The following is a 13,463-nucleotide window of genomic DNA, read 5'->3' as shown; positions in this document are numbered from 1 at the left end:
ATTAATCATGAGTGGTACGTCAATTTCCCTCGTTTGATATTTGAGCACTTGGACATTGTCAGATTTGACCACGATCATATTCTCTTCCGCTTAAGTCGTCAGTCAAATCCAAATTACGTCTTTTCAAGTTTCTTCGAACTTGCTAACTCATCCAGACTGTGATTAATTAGGGGTTCTCAAGACACAACCAAATGACACCTAAAACAACACAAATGGTGAAGCCATTGATATAAAGAAAGAAAAAATCTGGAAAAGTAATAACAAGAGAGATGGAGTAAAAAGATGGTTGAACGGGGTGGTATAAGCAGTTTTAAAAAATGACTGAGGTGTATCTCCCGCAGACATATATCTTTATTAAAAAACATAAACATTTATTAAAGTGATATAATCTATATAATAAAGGTCAGCGTTTTGGGGAAAGCTAAATAGTTTCCGGGGTGTGAAGACTTGGTCAAAAATTGGTCAATTTTATTTAGGGGGAAAGCAAAATACTTCTCCACCTCAGCTCTCTCTCTCTCTCTCTCTCTCTCCACCTCACCTCACTCTCTCTCCACCTCACCTCTATCTTCTCCGATTAGGTCGCCGGCCGGAAAATTTTCCGACCAGCGACCATAAAAAAAAAAGTTTCACTCTCTCTCTCTCTTGAAACTCCGACGAAGGGGTTTCCCTTCGCCGGAGTTCCGGTCTGTTGAAGAACATTTTTAAAATTTTATTGTTCTAAGTTCCATTTCTTAACATTTTTAAATTTTTAATAAACTTGGAAATTGATAGGTGGTTGGTGTTTTTAAATAGAAATTGTCTATAATGCTTTCATTGAAAACGAGTCCAAATATCGATAATCAAATTATTTTATTCATACGAAAAGATAATGTATTTCCTTTGTAGTTAGGTCGCGACTTTAGGGAATAAAGAAAATTCTCTGGGGAATAAAGACTAAAGGAGCATATTTACATTTTAGACCGAAAATTTACAAAGTTGTATCTTGCCCCCCTAATATTCATCTTCCACTAAGTTTATCTTCTTCTTCTCTCTAAAAACCCTAATCCAAGAAACCTAATAGTAGTACTACAAATCAAAATCCCGAATAAATCAAGAGAAGAAGATTGAGGAATTTAAAGACCAACGGGGTTCTTCTTCCATCAAATTCGTGTTGGAATGGATACTAAATCATTGTCAATCAACTCACCCAATTTTGATATAACATCACTTTGTAGGTTTCAAACTAATTGGATTTTTGAAGGTGTATGAATATTACTTCTAAATCTCAATTTGTAACCCTAATCCAAGAAACCTAATAGTAGTGCTACAAATCAGAATCCCCAATAAATCAAGAGAAGAAGATTGAGGAATTTAGAGACAAACGGGGTTCTTCTTCCATCAAATTCGTGTTGGAATGGATACTAAATCATTGTCAATCAACTCACCCAATTTTGATATAACATCACTTTGTAGGTTTCAAACTAATTGGATTTTGAAGGTGTATGAATATTACTTCTAAAACTCAATTTCTAACCCTAATTCCTCAATCTTCTTCTCTCGATTTATTAGGAATTTTGATTTGTAGTACTATTATTGAGTTTCTTGGATTAGGGTTTTTAGAGAGAAGAAGAAGAAGATAACCTTAATGGAAGATGAAGATGAAGATTAGGGGGCAAGATACAACTTTGTAAATTTTTGGGTTAAAATTAAATATGCTCCCTTAGTCTTTATTCCCCGGAGAATTTTCTTTATTCCCCAAAGCCCTGGCCTTGTAGTTATTGTCACCTTAATTAACGAGAGTATTTAACAAAAAGAACATCCAAGATGTACTTTAATAATCTCAACAAAAAAAAAAAATGTACTTTAATATGTTTGTGAGGTTGACTTCAACATAAATGTATTCTTTTTTAATAGTTCAATACAAAAAATAAAGATGTATTTTAATATGTCTTTTGTAATTGTGAGGTTGACTTCAACATAAGTGTTACATCTCTTTTATAATTACGGAGTAGAAACTAAACGAGAAGTAACAAATACAAAAAAAAATATTGAAACTATGATTTATAAAATAAATATCTTTACTTTATAATTTGTTAATAAGTATCTTAAACTTAATAGTTGTTGTTATTAAACTAGTTTTGTAAATTATAACCGTTTAAAGTTTGAATTTTTATTATTTATTTTTATTTTTTTATTTTTTTATTTTTTTAATAAACTTGGAACTATGATTTTTAAAATAAATATCTGTACGTTAAAATTTGTTAATAAATATGTTTAACTTAATATTTTTGAAGAAACACAAATCAAATTCGCTATAGTTTATCGTTATATTTTTTAAAATTTATTATTAGTTTAACATGTAACAAAATTATAAAGATATTTATTTCAAAATATCTAACTTAATTGTTATTGTAAAAGAAAAGAAATGAATTTAAATCTAATTTCAACTTACACATTTGTAAGAAATTTGGCATTCTTTAAGCCCTTTACTAAATCTATTATCTCTATCTTTTTGGAAGTCGTAGTGAAACATTCTCCCTCTCACCCTCAAGATGGGTGAGGGAAGTCTAAAGAATTACTGTCATCATTTCAGTTTTAATGTTTTTATTGCTATACTTGTTGTAGTTGGTTGAGAAGTTTGAATTTTTTTTTAACTCTAATAAAAAGTAAAAAACTAAATTCTAACTTATTTTATTTAAACTCTAATAAAAAATTTAAAAAATAAGATTCGAAATTTATTTAAACTGAATTTTATTTAAACTCTAATAAAAAATTTAAAAAATAAGATTCGAAATTTATTTAAACTCTAATAAATATTCGAATTTTATTTAAACTTTAATAAAAAAAAAATAATATTCGAATTTTATTTAAACTCTAATAGAAAAAATAAAATTCGAATTTTATTTAAACTCTAATAAAAAGAATCGAATTTTGTTTATACTCTAATAAAAAATAAAAATAAAAATTTATTTTTTAAAACATTAATTAGTTTTTTTAAAACTCTAATAAAAACTCACATTAATAATTAAAATACATCCTGCCAACGTGTCGGTCTTCGAATAATCTTACAATCTGGAAAAAAAATATTATTTCGAAAATAGTTCAAACATGTGTTTCGTACATACACAAAATCACACAAGTTTTTATCACATCCACAAAAAGTCTACACACGCGTTTCTTACATGCACAATTTTTAAGCTTAAAGTGAAGCTAGGGTTGGAGCCGGATTTTTGAGGTTGAATTGAGACTGAAAATTTTGGGTGAAAAAGTGTTTTTTTCGGCCTTAGACAGACTGAGATTGGAGTTGCTCTTACGAAGAACAAAAGTTGAAAGAAAACGAACGCAATACTAACTTCTCGAGATATATTTTTTTTGTAGAAAACTAGGTATCCGTTTCAGAAAATATGATTTTCACACCGACTAGTTTCACATGAATCAAACAGACTCTACTAAACCATGTTAAGTTTTCTTTTCTTTTTCTTTTTGCCCTTTTTTGGGGGGTTATTTATAAACTAGACTATGTTTAGTTTTCTTCTTTTTTTTTTTGGGTTATTTGAATACTAGACTATGTTTAGTCCGTTTTAAATGGGTACGAAATCCCAAAATTCCTTTGAAATACAGTTAATTATAGATTTTGCGATTATATAGACCCAAGTAGGGGTGAGAATCAATCCGGACGGACAGGAAACAAACACTAACCCGAACAGTCCGGGCGGAACTAGCACAACTCTTGAGTGTCCACTCGGACATCCGAACAAAATGAGCGGGAAACGGGCATTAACCCAACAAGTCAAGGCGGAACCGGCACAAGTCTTAAGTATCCACTCGAACATCCGAACAAAACGGGTGGACATTTCAGATTTTTCTCCAACAAAATGTCTGTCCGTGACCGTTTTGATAGTCGGGCAAACCGGTATCGATCGGACACCGGTTACTGATGAACAAATAAACATTTTTATTCGAAATTAAAATTGTTTAATAGCTAAATACAACTTTCTAAACTCCCACTTTACAATTCCAAAAAGTAAATGAATACAAAATTAAAATTCTCATAGATTACGGTCGGTGTATTGTTGATTCTAGGGTTACTAATGAGAAATTGATATTTTGGAGGTGAGAGAGACTAGAGAAGTAGAGAGGCGAAGACAAAATTAAGAAAAGTGATTTATAAAGTTATATACTTATATATTTTTACTTTTGAGATCTAACGGTTGTAGCTAACCCTACATATCTAAAAGCTTAAATCGGCAGACGGGTATGACATGTAGGATAAACAAACAGGTATGGACCAGTTCAGTCGGGGTGGACTATATAAGCGGTCAGACTAGGTCGGATCACCGGGTAACCTATGCTCGCGTTCGTCCGCTTACGCTCTTTCAGTCAGGCAGGTACAGGCTGATTTGGATAACGGACGGTCACGGACCAATTCGGGCATCGGAGAACTGGGTAAAGACCAAAATTGTATTTCTGCTTGTAACAACGGTAGTCTATCATCTTCACCAATTTCACCACGAAGAAGAAGTAGTACATCCAATTCGAGGTTGGGGAACATGTTATCAAGGTTTCGAGAGAGTAATAATGAGGTCATTGATTGATGGCGAACAAATCTTTTTGGAGTTGGACGATTAGCAAGTGCTAATAATTTAAAAACTTACAACCGACCTTTTTTAGACTATGTTAATTTTTGGGACTATAACTGAAAAGGTCAAAATAATATTGAAAACAAGTAGAAAAATCACAAAATATTTCATAATTATTATTTAAGTCAAAAAAGTAAAATAAAAGACTAAAGTGCCCTTTTGTGTAACAATTTTTTTTTTTATCTTTGACTGTATATAATTTTTTTTAGATGTCGGATTTCTATGAAATTTATAGATTTAGAATGAGTTTTTTATTATCTTTCTAAGATCGACTTTCACCACTTTTTCTTGAAAAAATATCTCCGAGAAAAACAGCTCTTTATGTTTTTTTCTTCTGCAAACTGAGTTACTTTATGTTTTTTTCTTCTGCAAACTGAGTTTGCACGAGTTCATAGTTGCAAACTCGGTTTGCAAATTCCGGTCTCCATTTTCTCAAGAATTCTTCTTCTTGAAGATCAAACCAAAAACAAGAGTAAGAAAATACTAGTACTAATTAGTTGAAGTGGAATCAAGATCGTTCCATCACAAAGCCAACAAGAGTTTGAACGAATTAAAATAATTTCCTTTACCAGAAGTTCAAAATCTAGTGACAGCTATTTTGGTTGCAAGATGGTTTAGTAGAATATGAATACCAAAAGATCCAAAATCCACTCACTATGAAATTTCTTATCCCACAAAGGCACAAACCACACAACTTAAACAACAAAAGGTGGTCGTCTATTATTCTTTGCAATCCACTACCTAACCTGTTCTACCTTCAAATTTGTCTTCGTCCTCTTTAGGATTTAAGATGGTTCCATCACGAAGCTTCATCAGGAACCGAAGTAAGTCAACCAACACTTGATTTGAAATTTGAATCTTTGTCTTCACCCAAAAACAAGATAAAGAGAGGTTTCTTTGAGACTACGTACTGATTTGAAACTTAAACTTGGTTTGAAGATGAATGATTGGAGATTGTTAACCTCTGTTCAGGAACCAGATTATTCAAGATCGGGATTATTCAAGATCGTTCCATCACAAAGCTTCATCGGGTCGGTATGCATCAACACCCGATTCAACACAATATGGAATCTCTCATCATTAAAATAGAGATAAAATTGGCCATAGGTCGAAAAACAAGGCCTTAATAGTATAATAGTCCACTCATCTCTCAAAATGAATCAAAAGCACAAAAACAAATTATAAACCAACATCTAGTCCAAAAATGGATCCCAATGCACTAAATTCCATTTCTAGGAAAAAAAATTGTTTTTTCCAACTTCACCCCTCTATATATATAATTTTGCATACATTTTTCAGAATTATGGTACATTATTCAGATAGTTTGTACATTTTTTAGAATGTGTGTTCTAATTATCTAATGATTTACAATGTGTACATTTTTTAGAATGTCTAAGGAATGATAATACAATGTATATTCTTCAAATTTCTTTTATATTTTAACCATTATAGTCGTATTGTATTAGTTGGACTACATTACATACAATGTATACTTCATTTGTATTTTATAATTTAACCATTATTGTAACATTGAATAAGTTGTACAGTACATTACTTATCGTGTTTTTCAAGCATTACTTATGATTGTCCATGCATTTTTCGGAATTGTTGTACATTATTTACATAGTTTGTACAATATATCAGACACAATTACACACTTAAAAATGCATTGTACAAACTATCAGATACGATATACCAACATTGAATTAAAATGCATTACATCTAAGATTCATACAAAGTCATTTATGCATAGACTAAAATAGATTACACATTGTAAACTACATTGTACAAACTACTAGATGTATTATACAAACTACCAGATGTATCATACAAACTACCAGATGTATCAAATCTGTTGACTGAGAGTATTTTGGGCATTTAGACAAAGGACTAAAACCCTATAGATCTTTATGGGTGGATCTTGGACCGAATTTTCTCTAACTTTTGGACTTCCAACACTTGGCCCCGAAAACAAAACTTAATGTGAAGATCGATGCATCATCCAGAGTAAAAATCTATCATATTGAAAATGTTCAAATGGAGTCATCACGTGTTCTTCATAATTCTATTTTAGAGTTAGAGAGAAGAATGCGATAGATTTAAATGAAGAGTGGAAATTAAAGACAGAAGGATTAAGAATCCGAGATGAAGAAGAAGATTCGGGGGTCAAACATCGGGAAGAAGAGGGAAAAAAGATGAATTGAGGAGGCTCTCTTTCTGCAAAACAAAAGTTATGGCATAAGGTTGATCAATAGAAATTAACCACCCATGTGGAGGAATATTGTCCATTAGATTCACTTGGGGTAACGCATTTACATGTACGTTATGATGCTAATGGTTCATGTAACATAAAGTTAAATCTAACATTTATTAAACGGTCAATACTAGGCCACAACTCCTTCGCAAAATGATAAACATTCATTTGCAAAAACTGGTAATTATATTGGACCCTTTTTCAAAATAACCATAAATTTCTTTGTGTGGTTTGTTTTAGATCAGAGAGAAAGAGGTAATTTTAAATAGGGTATTTTGGGAAGAATAATATTAGAAAATGACCTGAATCCTAGTTACACATTATTTTAAACTTAATGTATCTTCTCCCCTAATATTTTGGCAATTTTCAGTAAGGCCGCGGCTTTGGGGAATAAAGAAAATTCTCCAGAGAATAAATTCTTGAGGGAATCCAGATTTTTTTGAAAATTCTCCGGGGAATAAATTTTTATGGGGAATATAGATACATTTTTTTGAAAGTTCTCTTCCATCTCATCCGTTCTCTCTGCCACTTCATCTTCTCGACACCTCATCATCTTCTCCGACGAAAGTCGCCGACCGACCAATTTCCCGGCCTGTTCTTTTCTTTAATTTTCTCTCTCCTCTCTCTCTCTCTCTCATTTTTTTTCTACTCTCTCTCTAGATCTGTTCTAGAGAGAGAAAGTAGGTCTGTTCTCACGTTTCATCAATGGCATTGACAATATTAGTACTTTTATCTGATATCTTCTTCATGGGTTTCTTTTCTATCTACCTTCGTTGCTTCAATACCCATTTCAATTCTCTCCACCAAAATCTCTCTCGTACTCCTCGTCGAAGAAACCCACTAAATCAAACTTCATCATCATCAGTTCCTGTAATAACTACTTCTGGTGGTGAATCTTCTACTTCTTCATCTGATGGTCTTGATCAAATAACAATAAAAACACTTCCACTCTTATCTTACTTATCAATTGAAAAATCGAAGCAGGGAGAAGAGCATAAATCTACTACTGAATGTGTTATTTGTTTGGGTGAACTTGAAGAAACAGATATTTTGAAAATGATACCGTATTGTCAACATTATTTTCATCAAGAGTGTATTAATACTTGGTTTTTTTCTCATTCCTCATGCCCAATTTGTCGATCCACCAAGTTATTTGTAGTAATCTCCTCCTCCTCCCCTAATGATTCTGATACTAAAATTGACAAGAATATTGACAATGCTTGTTTGATTGGTACTGGTACTACTAGCATTGATGATAATCAATTAGATCATGGTGATGAAGAACAACAAAACAGACCACCTGTTCGTGAGAACATACCTTCTCTCTCTAGATCTGTTCTAGAGAGAGAAAAGAAAAAAAAATTAGAGAGAGAGAAAATTTAATTTTTTTTTTTTTTTATGTTTGAAGGTCGCCGGCCGGAAAATTGGCCAGCCGGCGATTTTCGCCGGAGAAGATGATGAGGTGTCGAGAAGATGAAGTGGCAGAGAGAGGTGATGAGATGGAGGAACCTTTTTTATAGCATCTTCTAAAATTAGAAGTCCCTTAGCAATAAAAAGAAATATAAAAAGTCAATCTCATTGGACTAGTTTTAAGAAAAGTCTTTATTCCACGGAGAATTTTCTTTATTTCCCAAAGCTGCGGCCTTTCAGTAAATAGAATAAAATAATAACCGATTAGGGTCATTGCACACCACCCGTATATACGCCAATTTCACCTATTAGTATTCACCAATTTCATAAAAAATCACAAAAATTTGCTCCGAACAATCACAAAAATTTGCTTGGAACAAATAACTCGTATATGGCAGGCACCCACTACTCTCATCATGGAATACCTTATTTCCACCTTCCCAGGATGAGGCATTACTCTATCCTTGTTCAATTAAAGTTCAGTATGCAACAAACTATCCTTGTTCAATTAAAGTTCAGTATGCAAGGGAACTAGTAGCAACCCTATGAATTGTGCTCGGGAAAAAACTGTTTTTAGCACTGAGAGGTATGAACCCATATTGCAGCAGCACCTTCATTTGACCTCCACGTAACTTACTCCTTCGCTCTAGATAAACAAATAACTTGTGAGACTACGAGTCTACGACAAGTACAATACCGTACAAATCGTTAAAAAAAAAAATCATAACTAGAATATTCAGAATATGCCAAGACAACTGATAATGCGCTGAACACATGATAGTTTAACTTGTAAAGTACAAGATACTCTTTTGTGTTGTATGGTTGCGTAGTCTCCTTTTTTACAGGAGAGTTCTTGATTTCAAACAGCTAATGTGCTCGTGCGTGCGATGTCGACTCGTATAATTCGTGTTAAAATAAAACTGGTTATCTAGGTCAAGATCAGATACCATGAAAGCATTGTCATGCAGTTGGTAAATTGGTAACGCCCCAAGAAGGTTTGATTAACTGCAGTGACGGGCCAGTGGCGAAGCTAGAAACTTTTATGAGTGGGGGCACCGCTTTGTTATAGTTAATGAAAGAATTCCACAGTACACGATCAACTTAGAATCGAAAAAAAAAAATTTAACAAAAATTTATTTATAGTTTCGATATCCCTGGTAATTTTGATGTATAACAATCAATCTCTAATTTTCTCAATATGGATCAAGGATCTTTCCTCCAACTGGATTCCCAAAATATACTGAAATAAAAAACAAAGGAGGGGATGAAGAGATAATGGTGAAGATTAAGAAGAACGATGCTAGACGATGAAGAGGAAGTGATCGTAATGGAAGAAAAGATGAAGATATTGAGTTATCTCAATTAATAAGAACCAATTTTAAGCCAAGCCTGACCTTTATAATGTATTTTTAAGTAGTCATCTTAAACCAAACAATAATTTCAACTAACATAAGTAGTAGATATTTTAGAAAAAAAAAAGTGTAAGTAGTAGAAATTTTCTAGAAGAAAAGAATGTTGTGTGTGGGACTTGATCCCTTGACCTCGTTATTGGAACATAATTGCTTCACCAATTAAGCTAGGGAAGAATTGTGTTTGTCAAACGGAAATATATAGAGTTAATTCCTATATGGCCCCCTACTTTGTGACCAGCTTCCTTTATGACCCTTTTTTTTTCGTAAATTCAAATATGGCCCCTTTTTCTTAACTCCGTCAGTCAACTTTTATAGTTAATCTTTTTGTTTCCATATTTACCCTTCTTATAAGAATGATTTCAAAATTCAAAATTGACCCCCTTTTAAATTTGGGTCAATTTCCAAGAACTTATAGCTACTTTAGAAAAAACTAGGGGGCCAAAATAGAATACATATAAAAAAAATTTAAAAACACCTCATCTCTCCCTCTCTCTCCTCCATCTCATCGCCTCTCTCCTCCGCATCATGTATCTCGCCACCTCATCATCTTCTCCGATGAAGGTCGCCGGCCGGCCAAATTTTTCGGCGACCTTCATAATTTTTTTTTTAATCTTTCTCTAACTAATCTCTCTCTCATTTCTCTCTCTCTCCCATCTCTCTGTCTCATTTCTCTCTCTCTCTCTCTCTCTAATTTCTCTCTCCCATCTCTCTGTCTAATTTTAAAGGTGACAACGGGTCGGTTCCGGTTCGGGTATCTAACTATCCAGAACCGGAACCTATAAATCGTAACGGTTTCGGTTCTTGACGGTTCCGGTACCGGTACCTCAATCAAAGGATCCAGAACCGAAACCTTTAAAATTCTCGGGTACCCATCGGGTATCGGGTACCCATTGGGTATTCACAAAAGTATATCAAATATTTCTTAAAGTAGAAGAATTTGCATGAATCTAGTGAAAAGAAATATCATAAACGACATAGATCCTTAAATAAGCAAATATCTCGGGTACAATAGTTGATGAGTATATGAGATTAGAGATTAGGGGAATCAAGAAAGAAGAAATGAACCTTTATGTTATATTAACTCGCTCACTTTTGTGCTTTATAAATTAGTTTTCAACCAAGGAAAAGAGGATTTGAGAAATTTCATAACTTGGTGAGTTGGTAACTTGGTTACAAGAATACTATATAATCTAGGGTATTTTTTCGTATTATCTCGGGTATCCATTACCCGTCGGGTACCCGGCGGATATACCCGATAAGGACCCGCCTCCTAGTCGGGTTCTTTCGGGTATACCCATTTAAGACCCGATTTCCTTAATGGATCTAAAACCTATACCCAGTACCTACCCATTAAGACTCGGGGTCGGTTCGGTTCTCGGGTAAACGGGTACCCATTGCCACCCCTATTCGATACTAAGATATGTGTTGTTTCTTTTTCATTGTAGGGATTGTAATTGATGACGAAAAGTATGAATTTTGGAGAAAGGAGTTTTGCTATATATATGAATGCTTTGTGAATGATTTTGATGTTGGACGGTTGAAGAAAGGAGTTTTGTTATATATATGAATGCTTTGTAAATGATTTTGATGTTGGACGGTTGAAGAAAGGAGTTTTGTTATATATATGAATGTTTTAGGTTATTTTGTTATGAATTTCTTTCGAATTTATGTTTATCAGGTAATTATTCATTATGTTGCTGCAGTTTATGGATCATATACTGCAGCAATGGGTGACAAAAATAGATTTTTAAAAGGGTTAATTCCGTTTTGGCCCCCGATTTGTGACCAATTCGCCGTTTTGGCCCCAATAAGTGTCCGGCAGTTCGTTTTGGCCCCAAAGTCAATTTTTCGGACAGTGCTGACATCATCAAGGCATAAGAAATACTTTTCTATACCTATATTACCCCTCTGACCAAATCAAAACCAAATCTCAAATTGTCAAATCATTTAAGTGTAATTCCTTTTTCCAAGACCTTTTTTCTCCATTTTCATATCATTTCATTTTCTCTCTCTACATTTTCTTCTTTCTCTTTCTCTACTTTTTCCTTATTCCTCTCAATAATTACCCTACTGATGGGTTCAATTGTTAAACCCAGTATTATTCCTTCCTCTTCTTGATATATTTCCTGGTAAATTTGAAACTTGGGTATCTCTAATTTTAACTGTTTGCTTCAATGCTTTCTTCAATTCTTGACAGTAATTCTTTAAGTACTCCAACTTTGTTTTAAGCTCTCCTAGAGGAGATTTCATTTCTGCAACTTCCATTAACGCTGCAACTTTGTTTTTATTAGCTTCTAACAACTATTTCTTCAATGATTCAATAGACATTACCCCCAAACTTCGATCTATCAAGGTATATACTTCATTTTTATTCATGGGTTTTGATTCATTTCTAGATTTTGATTTAAATTCTCAATCAATTTAACAAGGATTAATGGGTAGATTTAAATTATCAATTATGAGTTTTGATTCATTTCTAGTTTTAAGTCTTCTATTTTGGGTTATGATGTGATAAGAATTGTTGGGTAGTTTTCGATTATGGGTTTATTATGTGGTTGAATAATTTCATTTGGTTTCTTATTTTAGTTCATCATTTTCATTCAGAACAGAACAAGACCAATGGCTGATTATATGAAGGAAATTCAGAATGATATAAACCCTAATATGAGAGCAATTCTAGTGGATTGGTTAGTAGAAGTAGTTGACGAATATAAGTTCGTTTCCGATACACTTTATCTCTCCATCTCTTATCTTGACAGATTTCTCTCTTCAAATGTCGTTCATCGCCGAAAACTTCAGTTACTTGGTATTTCTTGCTTCTTGATTGCTGCAAAATATGAATTATCCAAACTTCCCAAAATAGAAGATTTATGTACGTTGACGAAAACCAGTTGCAGTAAAGAAGAGATGATAAAGATGGAGGGAGAAATACTCGAGTGTCTGAATTTCGAGATTGGTAGTCCAACAATCAAAACTTTTCTAAGAAGATTCAGTGCAGTTGCTCAAGAGGATTCCAAATATCTTGACTTGGAATTTGAGTTCTTGGGTTGCTATATTTCAGAGCTAAGTTTACTGGATTATGGTTGTATTAGGTTCTTACCATCTTTGATTGCTGCTTCTGTTGTTTTTCTTGCGAAATTCGGAATCAAACTAGAGGTTCATCCTTGGAATTCAACTCTTTCGATGTTTACAGGTTATAAAACATCTGGTTTGAAGGATTGTGCCTTAGGAATCCACCAATTTTACCTCAAAATTTATCCTTGGATGTCAATAAGAGACAAGTATAAGCAAGAGAAGTTCAAAGAAGTAGCAACTATGGTTTCTCCCTCCCAAATCCCTGGGATTTATTTCGAAGATGGAGTTGAAGTTTTGCATTTATTACAAGTTGTAACTGATTTGAATTTTGCTGAACCAATTCTTCTACTTGACTTGATTATATCTGCATTTGGTGATGTTTGGAGAATACTAATGTGATTTGCACAAGAGCCCATTATCCGTTTTTTATCTTCAAAAGCTAGATTTATTGAATTAGGTGATAATGTAGTCAAAGATGTCTCCTTGTTCTTTTCTAAATAACAAGTTTCATTCTCTTCATCTTCGTCAGCTCTTTCTAACTATTGAGATGGATAAAAAAAAGTAGAGAGAGGGAAAGAACAAAATGTAGAGAGAAAATGAAAGATATAAAAATGGAGAAGAAAGGTCTTGGAAAAAGGAATTACAACTAATTGATTTGACAATTTGGGATTTGATTTGGATTTGGTAAGAGGG

The 13,463-nt window shown here is 33.2% G+C and overlaps 1 protein-coding gene across 1 annotated transcript; it reads left to right on the top strand.

Annotated features, from left to right (window-relative positions):
* Positions 1-7,026: 7,026 nt before the first annotated feature.
* Positions 7,027-13,180, top strand: LOC147551231 (cyclin-A3-3-like). Its single transcript, XM_086668536.1, has 5 exons — positions 7,027-7,053; positions 7,558-8,175; positions 11,374-11,450; positions 11,925-12,048; positions 12,282-13,180. Exons 1-5 carry the CDS (start codon positions 7,027-7,029, stop codon positions 13,167-13,169), a joined length of 1,734 nt encoding a protein of 577 aa, XP_086524662.1. The 3' UTR covers positions 13,170-13,180.
* The last annotated feature ends 283 nt before the right edge of the window (positions 13,181-13,463 follow it).

The sequence above is a fragment of the Eschscholzia californica genome, unplaced genomic scaffold (genome assembly GCF_041429995.1).
Source record: "Eschscholzia californica isolate CP2 unplaced genomic scaffold, dmEscCali1.0.p SCAF_3, whole genome shotgun sequence".
In the NCBI taxonomy this organism is placed as follows: domain Eukaryota; kingdom Viridiplantae; phylum Streptophyta; class Magnoliopsida; order Ranunculales; family Papaveraceae; genus Eschscholzia; species Eschscholzia californica.
The sequence above is the reverse complement of the archived record's forward strand: the minus strand, read 5'-3'. Positions and strand labels throughout refer to the sequence as shown.

Coding starts and splice junctions, on each gene's coding strand:
- LOC147551231 (XM_086668536.1), top strand. CDS start 7,027: ATGATAAACATTCATTTGCAAAAACTG. Junction 7,054..7,557: donor ACATTCATTTGCAAAAACTG/GTAATTATATTG, acceptor GAGAGAAAGTAG/GTCTGTTCTCACGTTTCATC. Junction 11,451..11,924: donor AAAAATAGATTTTTAAAAGG/GTTAATTCCGTT, acceptor CTTTGTTTTAAG/CTCTCCTAGAGGAGATTTCA.